At 31.4% G+C, this 24,508-nt stretch overlaps 2 protein-coding genes across 2 annotated transcripts in view; one reads left to right on the top strand and one right to left on the bottom strand.

The window, feature by feature from the left end:
• LOTGIDRAFT_165585 (hypothetical protein) overlaps positions 1 to 2,944 on the top strand; it is a gene marked incomplete at both ends in the record, with an annotated part of 6,611 nt that extends 3,667 nt beyond the window's left edge. Inside the window, one exon of the mRNA XM_009062617.1 lies at positions 2,736 to 2,944. Coding sequence (XP_009060865.1) covers positions 2,736 to 2,944 — 209 coding nt within the window. The remainder of the gene's footprint in view (positions 1 to 2,735) is intronic.
• Positions 2,945 to 13,353: 10,409 nt separating this feature from the next.
• LOTGIDRAFT_219173 (hypothetical protein) lies at positions 13,354 to 24,412 on the bottom strand (the record flags this gene model as incomplete). The annotated part of the gene is made up of 16 exons (XM_009062616.1): positions 24,379 to 24,412; positions 21,492 to 21,681; positions 20,963 to 21,069; positions 20,481 to 20,615; positions 20,075 to 20,154; positions 19,655 to 19,789; positions 19,454 to 19,523; positions 19,049 to 19,140; positions 18,624 to 18,749; positions 18,300 to 18,384; positions 17,646 to 17,757; positions 17,425 to 17,505; positions 16,817 to 16,951; positions 16,415 to 16,523; positions 16,196 to 16,280; positions 13,354 to 13,469 (listed from the first exon to the last, which is right to left on the bottom strand). The coding sequence occupies exons 2-16, from the start codon at positions 21,614 to 21,616 to the stop codon at positions 13,354 to 13,356; spliced, it is 1,593 nt and encodes a 530-aa protein (XP_009060864.1). The 5' UTR covers positions 21,617 to 21,681; positions 24,379 to 24,412.
• Between the last annotated feature and the right edge of the window lie 96 nt (positions 24,413 to 24,508).

Genomic DNA, 24,508 nt, shown 5'->3' with positions numbered 1-24,508 from the left:
CCCCCCCCCCCCCCCCCCCCCCCCCCCCAGAAATAATTCTGGCAACCGATTCCATTACTGCAACCTAACAATCAAGTCTGGCTACGGACCTGCATATTTTACAATATCCAAGATGAACAACAACTGTCAGAAATCAAAGTCTTATGAATATTTAATGGTTTTGGCCGAAGTAATTAGACACTAATCAGATATAAAAACTCGTGTATCTTCGAACAATTTTTATGGGTAATTAATTATAACACATTATGGTAAGGTGTGGAAGTGAAAAAGATCGGAATAAACATGATGCTGTTTTTGAATGATTTTGATTGTTTTATTTCTAATTTGATATCTATTGTGAAAAAAGGGATGAGAAGGTAGAAGAAAAATATCCAAAAGAGTGCCTCCAAAAATAACCACATGCCATAGAAAAGACAAAATAGACACATTTAATTAAAATTTGATTAAAATTTATTTTTATATACTTCAAATATCGATTAATGCAAATTCTAACCAAGCAAAGATATTAGTGCTTACCCCGAATGAGTAGATTGAAACTGTATTTATGGAGTGTACAGGAACCAAAGACGATGAAAAATCGCAATAATGAAAAAAGGGTTCCCGATGTAAGTCCATTTCATCGTCCACATTGATTTATAAAATATCTACACCGTTTATATTTACTCATATTAACGATGCTTCAAAAATAACGCTGCTGGTGGTCACTTCAAGGAAACAATAACATAAAACATTTAAAGAGTAAAAAGAAAGAAATTTGGTATGTCCATCGACACGGAATAGGGTCTACTTCAACTTTAATTATTCAAGCTTTTATCATTAATTATTCACAATGTTTGTTTTTGTATTCAATTTTCTAGGATAGGTCTCTCTTGAAATCAAAAAGTACAACCGGAAGACTGGAGTAAAAGTTCGTTTCTAGTAAAAACATCCGACCAAACACAAAAATAAGCGATTTGTAGATCTGTTAGCAATTGTCATTCCTTCATTTTATACCACGCACGGTAATAATGCACATACCCCCACGTTGTCGGCAAACTTCTATGACGATTAGGCGATTTTATTCAAAGCAATAAGTTGATTCTTATCACGTGTTATTTAATCCTTTTTTCCAAAAAATTCATTGAAATTCAGCAATCCCTCGTGAATGTTAGTTTTTGTTCAATCTAAAATCCTACTCTTGTGGAAAGTGGGCGTATAGTTAAATGTTTTCTCATGCATTTTATACAACATTATATTTGGTTTTTATTAAAGATTATTTATCCCCAATTGCAGACATTGTCAAATTCAAAATGTTCTAAAAGCATGTTCTAAGCTGCGTGTTTGATATCTGAACAAGATAATGTTTCCGATCACAAAGTAGTATATAAGATTAAAGACGAGAAGGATATCACAATAAAGTTATTTTTTATTTCCCAGATGCCAAATTTATTGTCAAATGTCAAATAAACGACAACTTTTCCTTTAATCTGATTGTTTAAACTTGCTGTTGTTTAACCGAATTTCGGTTCAGGTTTTATTTTTGATGGATGTTTTCTAACGTCTATGTTCCGTATCCTAATCATGGTACAATTTTATTTAATCCACGACTTCGGAGGGGTGAACACGAACAAACTGATTTACTTTATTTTTCGATCATACACCTACGTACCAAATTTTGTGGGAAAAAAATTTGAAAACTAATTAGAATTAAAGTCTTGATATTCACAAAGCGCTCAAATTGAAATTGATCTTCATTTTCTAAGATTTATGTGTACACAAACCAAAGTTCATCATGTGTTCGTACATGGAAATTATTTACCTATTCTTTCATTTTCGAAAGCTATATTACATAACCAACATAAACACATACCTTTATCAATATTTACCCTCACCCACTCTATGTAGAAAGTGTGCTATGTTACCACACTGGAAAAAGTGTCATGTTTCCAGACAGATAATGGTGTCACATTTCCCAATAGAAAATAGTGCCCTACATTATGACAGTGCTATATGTTGGTGTATGAAGTGAAGGGAAGTGAAATATAAAGTGTTGTATAATGGTGTGTATGATATTTAAACTATGAAATTGATTAATAATTCATCTGATATGTCATCCTCTATCATCAGACACTTATAGATAGATAGGGGCACAATATATAAGATATTGCACTGAGATACAGATAGGAATACATTGTTTGTATATAAGATATTGCACCGAGAGACAGATAGGAATACATTGTTTGTATATAAGATATTCCAGATAGGAATACATTGTTTGTATATAAGATATTACACAGAGAGACAGATAGGAATACATTGTTTGTATATAAGATATTGCACAAGGAGACAGATAGGAATAGGCTACATTGTTTGTATAAAGATATTTTACAGAGACACAGATAGGACATTTTTTGTATATAAGATATTGCACATAGAGACAGATAGGAATACATTGTTTGTATATAAGATATTGCACATAGAGACAGATAGGAATACATTTTTTGTATACAAGAGATTGCACAGAGAGACAGATATGGGGGCATTGTTTGCATATAAGATATTGCACATAGAGACAGATAGGAATACATTTTTTGTATATAAGATATTACACAGAGAGACAGATAGGAATACATTTTTTGTATATAAGATATTGCACATAGAGACAGATATGGGGGCATTGTTTGCATATATATGTAATGATACTTTATAGAGAGACAGATAGCAGGATATTGTTTGTATATAATGTTATTTTACAGAGAGACAGATAGAGGACATTGTTTGTATATCATGTTATTTAACAGAGAGACAGAGAGAAGGATATTGTTTGTATATAATGTTATTTTACAGAGAGACAGATAGAGGACATTGTTTGTATATCATGTTATTTTACAGAGAGACAGATATAAGACATTGTTTGTATATCATGTTATTTAACAGAGAGACAGATAGGAGGACACGAGACTGATGAAAGGATATTGTTTGTATATAATGTTATTTTACAGAGCGACCGATATGAGGACATTGTTTGTATATAAAAGAAAACTCTATTTATAAATATTGAAATATTATTTATGTATAGAAACACTATTTATATACTTGATAATGCAAGCAAATAATGATAAAATGCAAAATATCTACATTGGGCCAAATTCTACAAAAAAAATCTTACATAATTACTAGACTAAGATTATACCTGATGGAAGCATTTTGTTTTCAGTATGTACATGTACTTGGATTTTGAGTTTGTTTATGAGAATCAGACAGATCTACTTTCATTTGCATAATTTGTTTTAAATATGTATTAGAAATTGATGTAATTCAAAACAGTTCAAACCATAACACAAAATAGTCTTCTTTAATCTTATTGGCATTTCATTGTCAATTAATGTACAGATGTGGGCAATGATTGAATGGGAAGGTTATGACATGAGATCAGTTGTACAAGCAATCGACTTTTTTTAATCTATTTTAAGGCAGCTGAAATAATAAATTAAATTTCCATGTCTTGAATTTTAAATAGAAAATGGCTGATAAAAACATTGATACAAAAACTAAATGAGAGAAATTTTACAGCGTTTCACGAAAAACGATCGTTTTCCAACTATTTGATGCAGTAAAAAAATTAATCATTAAGTAGAATTCCGGTCAAAAGCAAGTATCAAGCGAAGGAAAAGTGTTTTGTATATACAATAAAACTGCAGAATGTGACTCTAAGATGTGGATCACAGCGAAAATTTCGAAACATCATCCGATATTCCAGAAGGGTGGGCATACACGTACCACGGCATTCACTGTTATCATTGCAGGATAAGATAGTTTGACTTTGGACTTTTAAGCAGTATAAGAAATTTTCGTTGATTAATTATGGAAATGTTGACATCCAAAATAGTATGCATTTATACTTACTCGCTCTAAAAAAAATCCGTTATCACTTAATCCAAAGTTATAGAAATATTGCCTTTATAGAGAAGCTTTGATGAAAGTCTTTCACAAAGTCAAAACAACAGCTCCAAACTTAACTCAGCTTGCTTGAATATCGTTCATGATATGATCAAATTGGCATCATCGGAAAGTTAACGAAAATCATAAACCATGCACAAACCTCTTCCAACGACCACTAAGGAGTCTGAGTATAATTAAAGAAAGTCTAAGATAATGAAATTGTCGATAGAGATTAGAGAATTTAGTCAAATCTCGGGAGTTTTATATGAAGATTTACTAAGTAGAGAAAATAGTTTTACTCACCTTTAAATATTCTCAAGAGATCGTCTCAATATTCCTACTCTAAAACACCTTGTCAAACTAATCAATTGACGTTTCAGGCCAAACTCCACTCCTCAATGTCAAGTCATAACGTTTACAAGTCAGTTAATAACTTAACACCGCCCCAAGTTCTCCACTTCTGGAAGTGGGTTGGCTTAAAGAGCTCTTCAATCTGTCCTCCACTCGGTAATTTCCGTACAATTTTCTATTATATTGAAATCAGTTCCTAATGATTATATATAAACGTTCCCAAACTTCTATTGGAAAAGTCTATACGTTCGGTAAATTCCGTATAGTTCGTCGCATATTCAAATGAGCTTGAATCAGATGAGTGAGTGAATCTGTGTATTGAGAAAATGAAGCCAAAAGAGATTTAGTTGTCGGCCAAGTTAGAAACATGGATAATACAGGATAAAGACAGAGTTATTCTCGTCAATCAATAGAGAAGATCAATTGCTAGAACTTCAGACCCAAGTTAGTTTACAGAAATAATAAAGCATAGTTCTTAGATATTGTTTTGGGAACAATGCTAAATGGTTCCGTGAGCGGAACTATAGACATAAAGCACCATAAGGAGGACAAAAACTTGAAAGTGAGAATAGGCCTACTATGTTTTGAGTCATTGTCAAAAAAAAAGGATCACAGTATATGTATGTTTCAGAGAAAGTAAACACTTCATAATCAAGAATTCAATCTTAAGAAACGGTGTGTATCATAGTAACACAGATACAAGCAAAGCGTTCCTTTTTTAAAACTCAAAGAAAGGACGGAAGGCTTCAATCTATAACTTGGAGTGGCTTCGACATACGTAATAAAGTTGTAAAATGTAATCTTTCAAAATGGTATCTTGTATACATGATACTGTTTAACCACACAGTTAACAGTAGCTGTGCTGAATTCTGATGCCACCTTAAGAAATCCTGCTGTAGAAATCTTCAAAATCTGACATCTAACATACTGATCACCTAAAGACGGCGAAAGAAACAAACATTATTAACCTTTTCTGCCAGACATATTAGTAATTATCACATCCGATTATCATCAAACATCTTTTTATTCATCTTTTCCTCATCCGCTTGCCTTTCCTGTATGCGGAGAACCAATTGGAAAAGTAAATATTTAGAAGATTACAGTCCATAAATGTCCCTTTTTTAATCAAACTTATCAGGACTGTCCCTTAATCAAAAATGATGAGTCCCGTAGCTACAATGGGACAATTTTCAGTGGGTTTTGTGAAAGGGGACATTAAATATAGCATACAACACGGCAGGGGATTTTTTTTATGGTATTTAAAATGTTATAAAAACCCTCTGCAATGTTTTATCTGACTTATAAATCGACAGGATTCATTTTCTGTTTTTCTTTGTTTAAAAACACACTTCAAGAGTCGGTCAGTTCATCAACCAGTGAGATAGATTGACTATTTGTAAGACTAAGAAGTTTTAATTATTAGGGGATATAAGAAGGTTATACTCCAAGAGCTTGAGAAAAAAGGGAGACAGATGCTATGGAATTCGATCTAAGGGATGGACAGGGAGAACTGAGGAGGGAGACGTAAAAAAGGAATGGTAAAGGATATAAAGGAGTTATGTGGAGAAAATTTGTAGAATGATACTAATGAGAGGAAGAGTAGAAAGATATTTAGGAGTTCTATAGAGAGAAAGAGTAAAAGGATGTTGAGGAGTTGGATAGAGAGGTAGGCAGATATAAAGGAGAGAAGGGTAGAAAGATACTGAGGAGACAGATAGAGAGGAAGGGTAGAAAGATACTGAGGAGACAGATAGAGAGAAGGGTAGAAAGATACTGAGGAGATAGATAAAGAAGAAGGGTAGAAAGATACTGAGGAGACAGATATAGAGAGGAAGGGTAGAAAAATACTGATTAGACAGATAGAGAGGGGAAGGGGAGAAAGATACTGATTAGACAGATATAGAGGAGAGAAGGGTAGAAAGATACTGGAAGACAGATAGAGAGGAAGGGTAGAAAGATACTGAGGAGACAGACAGAGAGGAAGGGTAGAAAGATACTGAGGAGACAGAAAGAGAGGAAGGGTAGAAAAATACTGATTAGACAGATAGAGAGGGGGAGGGTAGAAAAATACTGATTAGACAGATATAGAGGAGAGAAGGGTAGAAAGATACTGAGGAGACAGATAGAGAGGAAGGGTAGAAAGATACTGAGGAGACAGACAGAGAGGAAGAGTAGAAAAATACTGATTAGACAGATAGAGAGGAAGAGTAGAACGATACTGAAGAGACAGATAGAGAGGAAGGGTAGAAATATACTGAGGAGATAGATAAAGAGGAAGGGTAGAAAGATACTGAGGAGACAGAAAGGGAGGAAGAGTAGAAAAATACTGATTAGATAGATAAAGAGGAAGGGTAGAAAGATACTGAGGAGACAGATGGATAGGAAGGGTAGAAAGATACTGAGGAGACAGAAAGGGGGGAAGAGTAGAAAAATACTGATTAGATAGATAAAGAGGAAGGGTAGAAAGATACTGAGGAGATAGATAAAGAGGAAGGGTAGAAGGATACTGATTTGAAATAGTATTTATTGATATTCTTGTAATGGCATGGACTGCGTGTATGGTAATGTATATTTAATATATGACAAAGTAATGATAAAATTATAAGATTAAACTAGTGACAGGGCAGTTAGTCAAATCTTGAATTACCACCTATCTAGACTGTCTATATTCATCATGGATTTAAACATTGACACGGTATAAAGTGTAAAAGTAAATGTGATGTAAAAGTTATGATAATTATAATGGAAACTGTCATCCTGAAAAATCTAGATGAGGTATAATAACAAATCAGAAATTATTCTGTCTTATTTGCCACAATTAAGCCAGCCATCAGTCAGTGGCATCCCGAGAGTGCAAAACCTATAATGGGCAAACTGACTTAATGAGAAGAGGACAATTGTCGAGATTGAGGTTCAGAATGCACCAGCTCTGTAGAAGCTCATTGGGCATATGAAACGTTTTCTCCCAAAATTTTGTTTTACTAACAGAAAAGATTTGTTGCATTCTTACACATAATTTATGGCAAAAGCGTAAAAATCATTTAAATTTATTAGAAATGAAGTGGATTAGCCTACTATTCGGTATACAAACAATTTTGAGTGGGACAATTAAACTTCAATGCGCGCAGTGCGTTTGCCTAAAAAGGTCACATTGACTATAGATGATGCAAAAGCTTTCTGAAAAACTCCAAATTTTCTGCTATGTTTAGCCAAAGCAATTATTATTTTCAATTTTCAATTTTCACGATTCACACACAGCTATTTAGTTGTGGTCTTACTGAAATGAAGTAAATGCATTACAAAATGCAAAACACATAAACGTATTACAAACAAAAGTTTTGGCGTTTCGGATACGAGATTTCGACTTCCATGATTTTCGAATATTAATACTGATGAGGATCTGCAGGTTTATAATAAAATTTACTAAATAACTTAATTTTTTTGTTTGAAGACTAATACGAAATATACAATAATTATATATGTATATGTAGGCATATTACTGTTCAAATAGTGCAAGAATCAAGATCAAGATCTTGAATTTTCACAAAAGTTATCGATAAGCATACAAAAATTCTATAAATTAACTGCATTCATACAGGTACGAATGGGGAATATTCGGGAAAACTCACGATATAACGAGTTCCTCCCCTTTGCTAGAAATTTACCTCTGACGTAAAAGAGCTTGGCTGCTCAACCAATGAGAATGTTCGTTGTCCTCATAAATCATGGATAGTTACTATATAAAGTTTCATGGAATAATATGGAAATTCCGGAAAATTCGGGAAAGTATGAAAACTTATATATAAGACCTTGCTTGCAAAAAATGAGGGCCTAGGCTATGGGTAGAACAGAGAGTGGTACTACGGGTTCAATAGTCGTTGCCACTGTTGAAATACACTAACAAACAGCTACTAACCGATAGCAGACGAACTTAGCAGACGATAATAACTAGAAACTTAGAAAGGCATGGGACATTCGCCACTTACTTGTTCGTGGAAAGTAACGAATTACGGGAAAAGACATTATGGATTATTGGATTATGAAAGAGAGGAGTGATCTTGAAAAGACATGATCGGGATAAATATGCATTCAGAAATGTAATTTGCAGCTTTTAATTCGTGTATAACCTTTAATTGATTTACATTGCAATAGAATATTAGGCTATATATCTTTTGTGATCTTGTATACTTTGTAATTTATCATTACCGGTACCGTGTTTCGCCGAGTTACTGATATAAGTGACAAGTCTACACTCCGATTTTTTCACGGAAATTCGCTACTCCATGAATAGGTTAGACTTATAGTACGTGCATTTTACGAAATACACTATACTATAATGTTCTCTTTTGTATTTATTTTTCAGATTTTCAAATTTGCATGCGATCATAATTATAGTAGCCTACATCCACATTCAGTTTATGTTTGTAACAACCTTGGCCAATGTACTCAGTTTTCGATTCCATTTTTAAGTTCCAGTAGATAGGCTATTCACTTTTCAATTCTTCAAAGACTCTGAATTTAGATTTTTTTTTATTCAAACTTGCTTTTAGTTATATTATGTTTTTATTTCACGCAGAATGTTTTTATTTTTCAGCTTTGTTCCCAGATTAGGCCTTGCACGCGAGAGTTTCTAACAAACTTGACTGGTATCGAGATCCTTACTCACGTCGACCATCAGGATATGGACAATTGGATCGTTGAACCACTATCCACTCGCCAACTCCAGGAAGCTCTGAAGAATCACCTACCAACATCTGTGTTTGGTGGGGTTTGGGCTAGAAACCATTTGGATTATATCTCACCAGAATGTTTCCCAACTGCAATTGTTGTTAACACAGATGATGCCCACCATCCCGGAAAACACTGGACGGTGTTTGTATGTGAAAGTCCTGGATGCATCACGTTTTTTGACTCTTTTGGCTGTTCTCCAGAAACGTATGGTGAAGCGTTCAAGAGGTTTGTCAACAATCAGCAAGTAATTTACCATTCGAAGTGGATTCAAGGTTTAAGCAGCGTCATGAGTGGTCATTATTGTCTATATTTCTTATGTCATCGGTTCCATACACCATCACCTCGTGCCCTGTGTGAGTTTGGACAGGTTTATATCTGTAATGACCAGCTCGTCCACCAATGGACCAAGGAACACTTCCCACGTATGAAGAACTATAACGACCCTGGTATGCAGACTTGTGGGTGTTTGATGTCCCTATGAAAATTGAACTCTCATTTATTGTTTGTTATTTTTAAATTTTGATTTTTGTAATAAAATAGTTTACCTTATGCAGTGTTTTTCAATTACTAACACTTTTACTAATTCTACAATTTTCTAGAACCTTTGACCTCATTCGTACATTGTACTCTCCGCATAATTTTCTTATGTAATAGTGTCTTACATTTGTTACTTTTTATTAACATAATAGAATGCTTAAACAAATCATACAACAACTTTATGCTGAAACTATGCAAATATTGTTTTCTCGTTTTGGTAATATTTTGAAGCCTATACTGTTAATTTATGTGTTCTTTTAAAGTCTGTGTTTGGAAACTTGAAAACAAGCTGTATATGAATGTATTGGTTTTCGGAATATAGAAATAAAATTAACATTCTTTTATATCAGTATTATTTCATAGATAACTATCCCGTTATTCAAAAATCGTGAAATTAGTGAAATCATGTGATAAATATTGTAATAAAAAAAAACATATTTAAATTTGATGTTGAAATTGTGTGTTGCCTTTTTATATATTATGCAAAGTAATGACCAATATTACGACCACAATGGCACAAAATATATATTGGTTTTCTGCTTATTATCACTTTAAGTTTGTTATCATTATATAGATTTTAAATGTTATAGATAATAGTTTTGTTTTATTATAATTTTTCAGTAGTTTTTTTCTTATTATGTCCATTTCGAAAATAGAGCTCAAATAAGTTTGTAATTGTTTGACTTGAGATAATTTTTCGTTAATTCTTCCTACGGCAGTCCCCTTTCTTGGTTTATTGAATAAAGAATAAATTGACGTTTGTTGTATGAACGTCATCCACCCCCATCATCTCTATTTAAAATGCATGTAGATTTATCTTAAATGATATATATTAAATGATAAATTTGTATACATAGCAATTCAATAACTTAAACAAATTAAAGGAAGGTTTATGGACAAAATTTGCTCGTATTTTGGCATTTATTTCACACTGTGCCTTCTTTATTGAGATTGACTTCTAGAATGTTCCTGAAACTTGCATGTTATTTTCAAAAACTCTTTTGAAAAATAAAGTTTTAAATGATTAATTGAAATGTACTAAAAGCATAGAAACTGTGATTTTCAAAATATTGTGTATATAGAATTATCATCAAATAATGTATATTATCAGCTCCTCCCTTTCAATCTAGTAATGAGGCTTTAGAGACCATGGTATAACTTTCAATCTAGAAATGAGGCTACAGAGACCTTGGTATACTAACTTTCAATCTAGTAAGAAGGATACAGAGACTTTGGTATAACTTTCAATCTAGAAATTCGACTAAATGGACATTTATGCAACTTTATTACCTGTAGTTTGGCTTCAGTACAGAGACAATGACACAACTGGTGAAATATGATGACAAACTGAAAGTTTAATATAATTCCAAATTGTAATAAAAAATGTTGCATGATTCGAAGGATTTGTCATATTTCTTTGCCTGATTGAAAAACATCAGTTATCATTGCATCTGGGGACATGAATTATGTATGACGACTTGGAAAAAAGTACAGATAGTGGGAAAAAATAATTTATAAGTTACAAGTTCTTTCAACAGTTTTATGATTTTTATCGGAAATTAATCGTCGCTCATTATTCAAATGTCATTTATGTTAAAATAGTTTATATTTTGTTTCTGATATTGCTATATTTTCTATATAATTCACCATATAACAGAAGTCATTTGTATGACCACTTCCGGGGCCCCATAAAGTTTAATGTAAATCATTTATTATATAAAACCTAGTTTATATGATGTTTAAAGTAAATCATTTATTATATAAAACCTAGTTTATATGAAGTTTAAAGTAAATTATTTATTATATAAAACCTAGTTTATATGAAGTTTAAAGTAAATTATTTATTATATAAAACCTAGTTTATATGATGTTTAAAGTAAATCATTTATTATATAAAACGTAGTTTATATGAAGTTTAAAGTAAATCATTTATTATATAAAACCTAGTTTATATGATGTTTAAAGTAAATCATTTATTATATAAAACCTAGTTTATATGATGTTTTATGTCAATCATTGTAATCTCACATTTTAATTTGAATCATTTGATTTAACAACTTCTAAAAAGAATGTAATTGTGATGTTTTTGTAATGTTATAAAGCTATTTTCATGGTTAGATGAAACATAACCATTGTAATAAAATGGAGAATTTAATTGTTTGTGATTCAGTCTGGTTTTGTTCCGTGGTGCTAGACTGAAGCATGGATCTGCTCACCTCAAACAAAAATATACAAAACTGTATAAACATTTGAAAATTTTATTGCCAGAGAGGAAAAAAAGAGTAAAATTAAGTCCACCAAAAACAGTTGAAAATTATTTATAGCTTATAACAATAAATTTGTATGCACACTCAATATATTATGAAAATATTGAATAACATTATAATAAAAATATATATCCTTTTCATAAAAATTTGAAACAAAAATATATAAATATATTATATACTTGAAATGATCAGTTGTGTCATAAGTTAGTAATAACATAAGTCTACAAAATTAAGTTTAACAAAAGCTTGTAGGTTTAAAAAATGCTCACTATACAAACAAATATACAGTATCAATTGATGGAGCTCAAATTTCACTATCAATTTTATTGGTCTTTTATTTATCAATTTTTGTAAACATTTTAAAATGTTTTGGTTTTTCAGTTGAATTTTATAGAGGGAGTAATACTTGATTTATTAACTTTCTGAAAAATAATTTTTTTTTTTGTCTAACAGATCATTATGGTGAAAATAATTTGAAATTCAAAACTTCAGTTTAAACTCCGCCAAATCGGCACAAACTTCCATTAAATTACACTACTATACTTTCAGTTAAATAATTTTTATTGCAAAATATGGCAAATAACTGTTTCACAAATAACCACAAAAAAATAACCGGAATCTTGTAAAGGGAGCTTTAACAAATGAGCACTAAGCATCAGAGGTTGGTTAAATAAATATATATCTATTTATATATAATATTTCCACAAAAAAAAAATCAATTTTTGGTCCCAACAGAAAACTATAACAAACAATTCAACAAAATCCCTAAAAAGAGCAAAACAAATCCAAAAAAACCATGTACAATAGAATAAGGTAAGATCATGTAAGTTCATTGAGCAGTGTGTCAATAATCTTTAAAGTATGACAAAAAGAATTTCATTTCATTCATTGAAATTATATACACTGTAGAAAATATTTCAAGTAAGATATTTGTAGAAAATAATGTAATTTCATGTAGGTTTATAGAATACATGATTTTTTTTTATGTTGACAAATACATGTATATTAAAAAAAAGTAGAATGCTTCAAAATAAAGGGTAAAACTAAAAAATACCGGTATGACAGAAATATGTTAGAAATGCTGAGGGCCTGATACTATATTTTATTATCAACATTACTGAACTGACTAACCTCAATGATATTCACAGAATGAACAGAAAACATGCATAATTCAACCAATCAACTCCTACTTTAAAGGAAATGGAAAATAGAAATCCATCCTAATGATCATAGGTTACATTTTTTCAACTTTTGATAGAAAGAGAACTAAGGGGAGGGTTGGATTCCCCAATATCAAAATGAAGTTGTGACTCTCTAAACAATGCAACATAGTTTGTGGAGCAGAGCTTATGAATCAAGTGTGAAAGGTAGAATTTAACACCTTTCTCCAAACAAACTCCAAACTGTATTCCAATTGTAATATGAGACTATCAAATAATCATACTATGCTAAAAAAAATCACCATATTTGACTGCTAAAAAAAGGAATTATACTTTCATTTCCTTTAAAGTGAGATGTTGTTTAAGAAATATGCCTTGTGAAGAATTTATTTTTCTGGATGGAAATCATCAGTACCATGTTGAGTTATAAAGTTTAGAAGATCAATTCTGGTGGCAATACCAAATATCATCTGTTTCTTAGATATCACACTGGGACCTGTATCTGAAACAGAAAAAGATCAAATTAATTCAAAATGTGATAGGGCTAAAATGCATTGAAAGACTTCCAGTTATGAAAAGTCTTTAACATGTATATGCTGCAAGGAAATGAAAATGTACATGATTTGTGCTTTTGTAATCATTGTGACTGATTTTTGAATGATTTTGACCAATTTTAAAGAAATATTTTGAAAAGTCACACATCAGATATCAGAATGTGTAAATATCATGCAGTCAAGTGCAATTGGGTGACAGAAAAATTTGTTAATTTTACAGTCCAGGCTGAATTTTGAATTTGACCTTGATATTTCAGACTCAACCAAGATTTTGTTCTGTTTTAATATTTTAATTACCTTTTATTTTTAATATAGCCACTTCAGTTAGGACTTATGACTGGCTTCTAAACATCAGTCAAAATTACCTTTTGACCTATTCCTGCTTTACCAATCAAATTCCTGCCATCTCAGGTTCTGGCATATTGTGAGAGATTTGATTGGTTAAAGCAGATGCATTCAGATTAAGTCAAAAGGTTATTCTGACAATGTTCACTTGGTCAGTCTTTAAACTCTAACTGAAGTGGCTATATTGAAAATAATAGCTAATAAAAAAAAACGTAACAAAACGTTTAATTTCAATTAGACTGCCTAGACTTTCATTTAAAAAATGTTGTTTAGCGAAAAGTTAATGAAGTTAAAGTGAAATTAAAATATAAAATATTATAAAATCGTTTAGTTTCAAATGATCCATTATATATAATGATAAAACACAGTTTCAGCTACTTTCAGTTTCAGTGCTCTATGTTTGGAGAGTAAATATGTTTGACTATGGTGCTGCCTTAACCAATATAATTATATTCTCATGCAACTATATACTACTTTACATAATGTGAAATAAAGAAGTGCACATTAATAATCTAAAAACATAAGACAATATATTCACAACACTACACATAAATTGAACTTTTGTTAATAAAACACAAAAGATCATTGAATGTTAAAAAATAAAAAAATTGAAAACTGTGTTTCCAACACTTTCACTGGTTTCAATATTACATTCATAATTCACATTTGTTTTGACTCTACATTGGAAATAAAGATTTTGTAAATATAAAAGGAAAGTAGCTTATAGTTCAACAAAAGCATTCAAAATTGCCTGACTGCCAAAAGGACCTGCCAATAAATTAGTCACCATGTCTCAGTTTTTTGCTTGAAAACTAATTGATTAGTGCATTTATAGCTAATTGTCCTATTGAGCAGCACCATACTTACATACATTATGACACAAATAAAAGACATAAAAAAGACTACACTGCAAACTAAAAGAAAGTAAATTCTGTTTCAACTCACTGTCTCTGGCATTTACTGTAAAAACAAAATTGGGTAAAGTTTAACTACATGAACCCAATAGAATAAGAAATGGTAATTCAGCTTGTAAATAAAGTAACAGTCCCAGATGGATTTTGTTCACAATTCAATTTGATTTTTTTTTTTTTTGCTACACAAAAGTTAGATAAAGATAGCTTGCCAGATAAGGTAACATACGCCTACTATCAGCTGTCAGAAATGATAACAAAGTCTGTAGTGGTTTAATATGTGAAACCAATCATCCGATTTTTAATAATTTCAAGCTTTACTGAGATCTCATACCAAGTTACATCAAGATCGTATCAAAAATCAGTCTCTATCAGGCCTAGATGCATTGAATTAATTCAAGGGCGATAACTCCAAAACTGTTCACCCCATTGTTACCAATTGACTGAGATCTTGTCCATATATACATGCATACCAAGTTTCATTGAGATCAGATCAAAACTGCACCCTGTTTCATGACTACAAGTCAAATTTGTAGGGTTTTTACTAAATCAAGGGCAATAACCCTGAAATCGTTCATCCAATTATTACTAACTTCAAACTTGACCGAGATCTCATCAATATCTACATGCATACTAAGTTTCATCAAGATCAGATAAAAATTGCAGCCTTTATAATGCATACAAGCCAAATTTAACGCGTTTTAAATAAGTCAAGGGCAATAACTCTGAAACCGTTCGTCCGATTATAACCAATTTTGAACGTGACTGAGATCTCATAAATATATACATGCATACTAAGTTTCATCAAGATCAGATAAAAACTGTAACTATATCGTGCATACAAGCCAAATTTAATGCGTTTTTACTAAGTCAAGGGCAATAACTCTGACACCGTTCATCCGATTATTACCAATTTCAAACTTGACCGAGATCTCATCAATATCTACATGCATACTAAGTTTCATCAAGATCAGATAAAAATTGCAGCCTTCGTCATGCATACAAGCCAAATTTAACCCGTTTTTACTAAGTGAAGCCGTTCATCCGATTAATACCAATTTCAAACTTGACCGAGATCTCATCAATATATACATGCATACTAAGTTTCATCAAGATAAAAACTGTAGCCTCTATCGTGCATACAAAAAATGTGAACATACCGACGGGCGGAAAGGGGCGACAGCAATCTACGTTCACATTTCCATGTGGGCATTTAAAAGGTGTTTATGAGGAAAAATAAGACCAAAATTGTCTCCCTAGCTCGCTGTGTTAATTTTTGATATTTTACTGCCTATCAGTATGACATAATACTACTGACTCCATGTTGCACTCAAATGATTTGGTGTAAAAAATCCATCTGGTACATTACTTTAATCCCTAATTTAAAGACCAAATGAAATATGATATGATAGACTTACATTGTCGTTGTTGATGAACTACTAAAACATAATGATCAGTATCTAATAATCTGGACAGCTGACTTAATGTAGTGTCAAGGGAAATCTAAAATAAAAATTAGGAATGATTAGAAACTACTCAACTTCAAATGCTGTTTTTGATCAAAAATGACAATAGTAGTAATCTACAGATTACAACACAAATCTGCATTTTAATTTAGATTGGTAAACCATCTTTACCTGTTTAAACTGTTTATACATAACTTTATTGACAGGATCACTTCTTTTAACTTTATGTTTTACAATCTGAGACATCAGATTACCAATAGTTACCATACCCAAAACATCACTGAAAATATTTAACACTGGACATTATCAATTATACTGCTTGTTTTAATAAGAAATTTGTCAACAAGACAGCTTATTACAGAACAGAGGTTAACTTTCTAATCACCATCTCATACGTAAGTAGACTCTCATTACAGAAATCAACAACTTGAAAATAAATGTACTAATAAAAATCATTGATTCAGATCAATCAAACAAGATCTAAGATTTTGGACATGTATAAAGTAAGGGTAGAGATAACTTGGCTTTGAAGAGATGGGGTAGAACAATAACAATACAAGGGAGAGTACTCACCCATTGTCATCCATAATAGGAACTTGATCAAAACCTTCTTTATTGAGAATATCTAGTGTCTCCTGTACAGTTACTGTTGGAGTAACAGTTAGTGGAGCTCGCAGACTTAAAGCACTAACTTTTAAATTCCACCACCTTATAAATAAAAATGAAGAGCATGAGAGATCAATGTACAGGTTATATGATACACAAGTCTGCACAGTAGACTGAGATCTGATTGTCGGACAGCATGACTGGTGTGGAAAGGTATGGTTTGTATTCATAATCTTGCAGATACCAACTGGTAGACAGAATCATCGAGAACCAATGATGTTATTCTTGTAAAATAAAATGGCGCTCTCTATTCAGACACTAATGATCAGACATTGAACTATATATAGACTATCATATAGATTCTCTCAGTTTCATATCTTATACAAAATTTTTAAAAAAATGCAAAATTTTTTGAATGAGTACAATTTTTTTTCAAATTTCCAACCTGATTTGTTTGTTTTTCTATAGGATATCATTGGTTTGTGTTGTATTACAATCATATACGGTATAATGGTGATTATAGTACCCACCCCTTCTCACCCTCCGATAAATGGCAATCAATGTTCATATCTTACCAGGCTTTTGATGGGTCCACATCTTTCTTCAGTTCTAAGAAATGTCTCTGACTTAACCAATCATCACTCAGATGTTTTGTCCTGTAAACAAAACATAAACAATGCTTCATTGATTAGATACAATATTCTACTACTAACCCCCACGGACCCACCTGTTCATTGACAAAACAACATGGAAATCAAAATTTCTGACCACTCCAGAATACACCTTATGAACTTACATATAATTTCTGATGGAATCTGGTAAAACAACAGCACATCTCTGTCCTTCTTTTAATCCAAAATCTTTAATGGCTTTGATAGCACAATAAACAGCTGAGCCACAACTTCCACCTAACAATACAATAGGCTGATAATCAGAATTGTGTTACATGTTTTCTAGACACAGTATTTGTCAAATGTTATTAGATTTGGAACTTGAATTTAATTTGTCATTTCCCTATATCAAAGTTATATTTTGCTACATTTGAAATTATCATAAAATCTCAAATTTTAAAATAAATTATCTTCCATTAAATTTACCAGCAATATACAGGTCACATCATGACAAAATTAAATTTGACAAACATAAAAGAAACATAACCAAAAGTGTAGCCTTTCTTTTTTTAATTTTCGCTTCAGAAAAGCTTTTCATTAAATCTATAAGCCACACTAGTATATAGATCACATTAAGATAAAATCAAATTTGACAAACATGGTAAAGTTAACAAAGGTCTAGGATATCAACTGAATGAGTAGTTATTTTACATGTTAAAGTGTATCAAATTTTCAGACCTTCAAATCACAAGACATTTATAAAATTTATTGTAGTCTTGGAATGCATAGGAAAAATTATTCAAGTGTTTGCTAAACATATTATATATATAAACACTTACCACAGAGTAAACCTTCTTCCTTTATCAATCTTCTGGCCATTATGAAAGAATCTTTATCAACTGATTTATACCATTTATCTACAGGCTATATGAAATACATTTCTATTTTAATAATATGAGACATAATACTAGATAGACAGTTGGTGGTTATAGTATAAAGCTTCTAATGTGGGCTAAGTATACAGTTTCATGCCAAAATTAAAATGGAGAATTTTTAATCCATCACTGGTGAGGAGGATATTCTCACCCTTTTGAAACACCAGATAAACTAAGCTCAGCAGCAGCAACTGGGCGACTAATACATACAAAACAACACCAACTTACAGATCTATCACAGACAGTAGGTATAAAATCATATCCAATACCCTCAACTTCATAGAATGATGTATCAGACTTGTTCAGTTCTTCTGGTTCAGCTATAATAGAACCAGCAGGATCTACACCTATTATCTATACAAAAATAAATATATTTCTTAAAGGGATTGTACAGAGGTTTTATAAGTTTTTTTTATGTGTAATGGGGACACTTATTGCATCAATTTTCACCATTCCAATTTTCAATCAGACATCTGTGGTTCCTGCAATTCCACTAAATCTTAGTGATCTATGACATAACTAATTGCGAAGGGATCTATGTGATAAAGCATATTTGGTGAAAGTAACGTCACCACTAAGTGAGTTTTTTTTTTTGTAGTACTATAGGGATCAATTCCTGTTACGATAATAGGCATCTTCTGTATCACACTGACCTTACAACTTGGACATTTCTCCTTAATCTTTCTAGCAATACCAGTTAATGTTCCACCAGTTCCAGCAGTAAGTACCATCATATCTAGTTTATCTAGGTAATAAAATGTATCATCATGTATTATTTGAATGCAAACAGTCTTTGACATTTCAGCTTGGATTGTTAGGGTAAAATGTGCGTGTACATTGATTCTATCAATTGGCCCCTTAAAGACCTTCTCACAATTAATTACTTCATCGACCATAGAATAAGGAGCATGTATTCTGGAAACGATCTTAGCGCTAAGATGTCCTAGAATCAATGTTAGAAGATAAGGACATCCTAGCGCTAAGAGTGGTGATCCTTATCTGTCTTTGTGTCATATATATTTTATTCAAATAGCTTTTAAAAAAACACATTGACTTACTATCACAAGCAGCCAATATTTCTTCAGCAGTACAATCATAATGAGCTAGTGGATTACTGGGGTTTCGGTACTGAAATCATACAACTGAAATTAGGAACGTTGATCTAAAATGGCACCTGATATAATAACCAGTTCATGAATTATAGAATGACACACCTTAAGCAGAAATAAAATTTGATTTAACAATCAGAAACCAGTTACCTGATCTAGTATATGAGAGTTGGGTATTTCTTCCATTAATCTTTTAGCTACACCAATATGAGATTCTGGTGAATCAAATGCAGCACTTGTTGGTGTTCGGACAATTTCAGCCCCTAAAGCTCTCAATATGTCCACCTGAAATTTAATTGGAATTTCAACCAGATATCTTATATCGCTCAAACAAAGGTAAAATATCTTCTTATAGTTTCCCGTTGATGCAGTTGAGCATGACAACACAGACAAGAATATTACTTTGATACTTAAAATGGACTGTGATCCAAGTAAACAAAAATTTTAATTTTCAGGAGTAAAGACAGCAGGTTGTCAGAAGATAAAAATTCTAGATCATAGGATAACATATCTTTAATAAACCCTGAAAAACCAGTTTAACCAATTGACCAGAAAAATAAAATATGTTACCTTTTCCATACTCATTTTCTCAGGCATAACAATAATACATCTATAACCTTTAACAGCTGCTGCTAGAGCCAAGCCAATACCTAAACAAATATATATATGGTTACATACACCGATTACTGACTTGTCCATATCTTTTATATATACCTGATCAAAACCATCTCAAGAATCATAATTGTCATTGACTATATTAGAAATGATCATATATGTATTCAATGAATTCAAAACATAATTTCTAGTCTTTGTACGGGGACACTCTAAAGTTCTATGTAAATCACTCTGATTTGTTGTTAATTGTCTGTGGTTTGGTCAAAACAATTTTTACAGCAACTGTTTTGTTCAGTCCCTTACATTTATCATACTTATCACACTGTTACATTTTGGATGAAATAATAGACTATGAACGTACCAGTGTTACCAGAAGTTGGTTCAATTAGAACATCACCAGGTTTTAAAACACCTTGTGCTTCAGCATCTTCAATCATTCTTAATCCAATTCTATCTTTTACACTTCCCCCAGAGTTAAAAAACTCACATTTAGCCACTGAAAATATACCATGCTCTAGTTTATAACATTTTAATTTCCAAATATATTATTAGGACAAACAGGACATAAACAAAATCAGTCTATATGGTTCGGATTACAATTTGTAGCATTTGAAGCAATAAATGCTAGACCCACATTGAGTTCAAACCATATATGTGTTTAAAACCATACCTTATTCTGTATACAATAAAAATATCATTGTGTGACTAAATAGTGTCACATTTATTTTTCAAGTCAAAAATTTAATTTAGTTTATCAGAGTAAGAGTCATTAGACTCTACAATATGGCCATTTTATATCTGAAATATTTGAATTGATATAAAAGGCATGTCAAGCAGACTTACAAAGTTCACATTTGACACCTTCTTTCTCTGTAATTCTATTAATTCTAACTAATGGTGTATTTCCTATATTGTATAAAATATTAGGCATGATGGCTGGTTTTTGTTTTCTGAAATAAATAGTAATAAAATTTAATGGTACAATTCAAAATTTCATCATGAAGAAACATGGTTGAAAATAAAAAGTTCAATAAAACATGTCATCATGATGATATATCATTTTACCCTCAACTTAAAAATCCAAGTCCACAAAAAAAAATGATGTTGACATTTATTGCATTTTTCAGTTACAAAAATATTCCAAAATTTTAAGTATCCTATATGTGTCCTTAACATCAATCAAAATTGTTTCTCAAGGTGATTACATAAACAAAATACAACCTAGATGAATATCATTTACAGTGATAGGGATTTACATGAGTATAAGAAGGGGTGCGCATTATATTCGCAATTATTCAGTATACATTACCAACATCTAATTTTAACAATCAAAAACATACTAGGATCTATCCAGATTAAATGGATAACTTACTGTTTAATATGTCTATGTGGTGATTGGTCAATACTTTTATCAGGTGTATAAGTACATTTACTGGGTAAATCTGGTCGTTTCCATATTCTGTATGGACTCTCTCCGTTAAGTTCTTTCTCACTCATCTTGAATCTTTCTTGTTAATATTGGAATGGAAAAAATCTTTATCCAGTTATTTCAAACTAAAATCCTAGAAATAAAAGAAATTGTACTTAAATTGTGTCTAATTACACCATGTAAGGCACAAGATTATAAAAACAGTAGAAATATTTGAAGAACTAAACCTAATAGACAAGGTAAAAAATACCAAACATGTTACCTGCAAGTAATGTAATCTAATCCTCGTGTCACAAGAGGGCACAAATAGGGGCAGACGGACTCATGGGGGGGAACGACTTGAATTTGAAATGTGACAGCCCTGTGGAAGCGCCATAGGTACAAGCCTTCTATGGAACGTTTATTAGGGTTCTCCCCAAGAAAATCTGTGAAAAATACAATGGGTTTAGTGCATTCCAACACATATTTTGAGGCAAACATATTTCTAAATTTGTTTTTAAATTTGGTTAAAAATCATTAAGAAATTGTTAAAAAGAAGGTTTTAAAGGTTGCAAGCTGTTCATTTTTAATGCACTCTTTAATGAAAATTGAACAAGGAGCAAAAATAATACTATCAAACCAAGCACTACTTCACTAATATTGACAAGAATTTTTAAACACCTCCACAATCAAGTATTACTTTAAGATTATCAATCTGAAATGATATAGACTAGAGATGTACTGATATCACCCTGATAAAATATTAAGGGTATTTACAATAAGTAGGGTAACAATCTGACCTTGTCATCATAACCCAATTCTTCAGAATCTGTTCTACTTTATGCCCATGTCAATGACTCTTTTTTATTTCAAAGGATCTCATTTTTTATGGGTCGCCTTCTCAGAAAATGAAAGGGCCTTCCGCATTTTTAGTGTGTCGATATTTTTGGGTCAAATTTGTGAAAACTATACTCCAAAATCTAGAGAAATGTGTCCCTTAACGTATCTTAAGGTTTTAATCAAAAAAATCCCGCCAAAACTATTCAATAACATTACGTAAACTATCATTATGCATTTTGGAAGCTGTATGAAAACTTCTGTACAGATTTAAGAAAAATAAACGCCTAATTGTAGAGGAATATCTCTCCTACATATTTTAAAGATTTCAACAAATAATATCAAGCCATTATAAAGCTAAACACACAAACTAAGTAAAACTGCTTAATCAATAATTAGTAGTCTCTATTTTTAATGAACCCTTTTAAAACAGACTGAATTTGATACATAGATGTAAATAGCATTTTGTAGAAATATTTTCAGGTATAATTTACGATGTTTTTAATAATGCAAATGTTTTACCAAAAAGTTTATTAAGTTTATTACATTAAATAAGAAATCTCATGGAAGACTTCACAATATTAATGGCCATCATTCAAAAGATGGGATTATCATTCATAATTCAAAAATTTATGAAAATGGGTTCCAGGTTCACCCCTGTTTTTAAGGACAAGTGGATATTTTATATAGTCTAAGACTCTTCCAGCTGTTGAAGTCATTATCTTTCTACACCATTTATGTCATGTCTCTGGTTCCATGAAAGTTTTTTTTGGCGAAATTGATCTAGCATTAGCCATTTAAAACTGTGGCCGCAAACAAAAGTTCAAAGGTCACATGATACTACCAAAACGAGAGTTATGGTGATAACCACACTAATTTACAATGATCTTCAAGGTAATTCAATATTATGTTAGAGAAAACGCATTTTTGGAGGTGTGAAAAATCCCCATTTAACAGGGTCTTTTTCTTCTGACTCTACTCCAGCTGACAACTGTCAAAATATCCATCAGAGGCTGATGTATAGGCAGATGTCAGGTCATTTCAGTCAAGCATGGCATAAAATTAGAATTTTGCATGCTCTATCTCACTCTATCAAATAGATAAAAACTTTCTTTTATCATACTAAAAGTACCGATGCGGTCATTGGCAGTTGATTTTTCACATAAGTAATCATATATACCTGGTACTCTAAAAGTACAGTGTGTAGTGTACTATTAAATCAGGTTATCAACTCATTTATTTCTGATGTGGATTATCTAAATTTTTGCCAACAAATATTACTTGTCATTTTGCATTTTTTTTATTCGCTTAAACATACAGTACTGTCTTCACATACCAATATTCAATTAATTACATTTTACCAATCATTTCGCTGTGAATTAGAACATAGCTTCAATAGAACTGACTAAGAATGACTTTACATTTAAAATATATAAACATGAGCACATATTATCAATACTGATTTTATTGTGAGGACTTTTTTCATTTCTGGGAGGTAAGTGTGTTAATATTGATAACACAAAGTCATTCTAAGGCTATAAGAAAATTCTTACAAACTATTATTTTGAAGCTTAGGCCTATATTCAAATTCACAAGAAAAAAATCCTCAAATTTCTATTTACCAATACGCAGTAATGCAGTATCACAGTACTACAGTAGGCCTTGTGTGTACATTACATGTTATATAAATAAAGCTCAGAATTATTGCATGACATGAAAAATCCTGTTTAAATTTGTATTGAATACAAATAAATATACAGGAAATTTAACACATTCATAACTTCTTTTAAAAACAGATACAGGTGTTACAAGGTCTCCTTTCTTAAAGACACATATTTATATTATGATGATGAAATATGTTCTCTTTGAAATTTATATTTTGACTTCCAGGAACACAAAATGGGTTAATAAACTTGATCTGATTCCAGCACATCACATACAAAATATCATCAAAAATATTAAAAAAAGAAACTTAATCATATCATAAAATCTTCACTAATTACAATTTATTTACCTGACAGTCAGTCTTGTTCTCTTTGCAGGATGTGCCACATGAAATAGGTAGAACAACCTATCCACTTCTCTTTTCATTCATTGGTTAGAAAGAATTTTATAATAGACTATTCCAAAATATGGCTTTATTA

Source organism: Lottia gigantea (assembly GCF_000327385.1).
Source record: "Lottia gigantea unplaced genomic scaffold LOTGIsca_52, whole genome shotgun sequence".
NCBI lineage: Eukaryota > Metazoa > Mollusca > Gastropoda > Lottiidae > Lottia > Lottia gigantea.
Note: the sequence above shows the minus strand (reverse complement) of the source record. Positions and strands in the feature narration are given on the sequence as shown.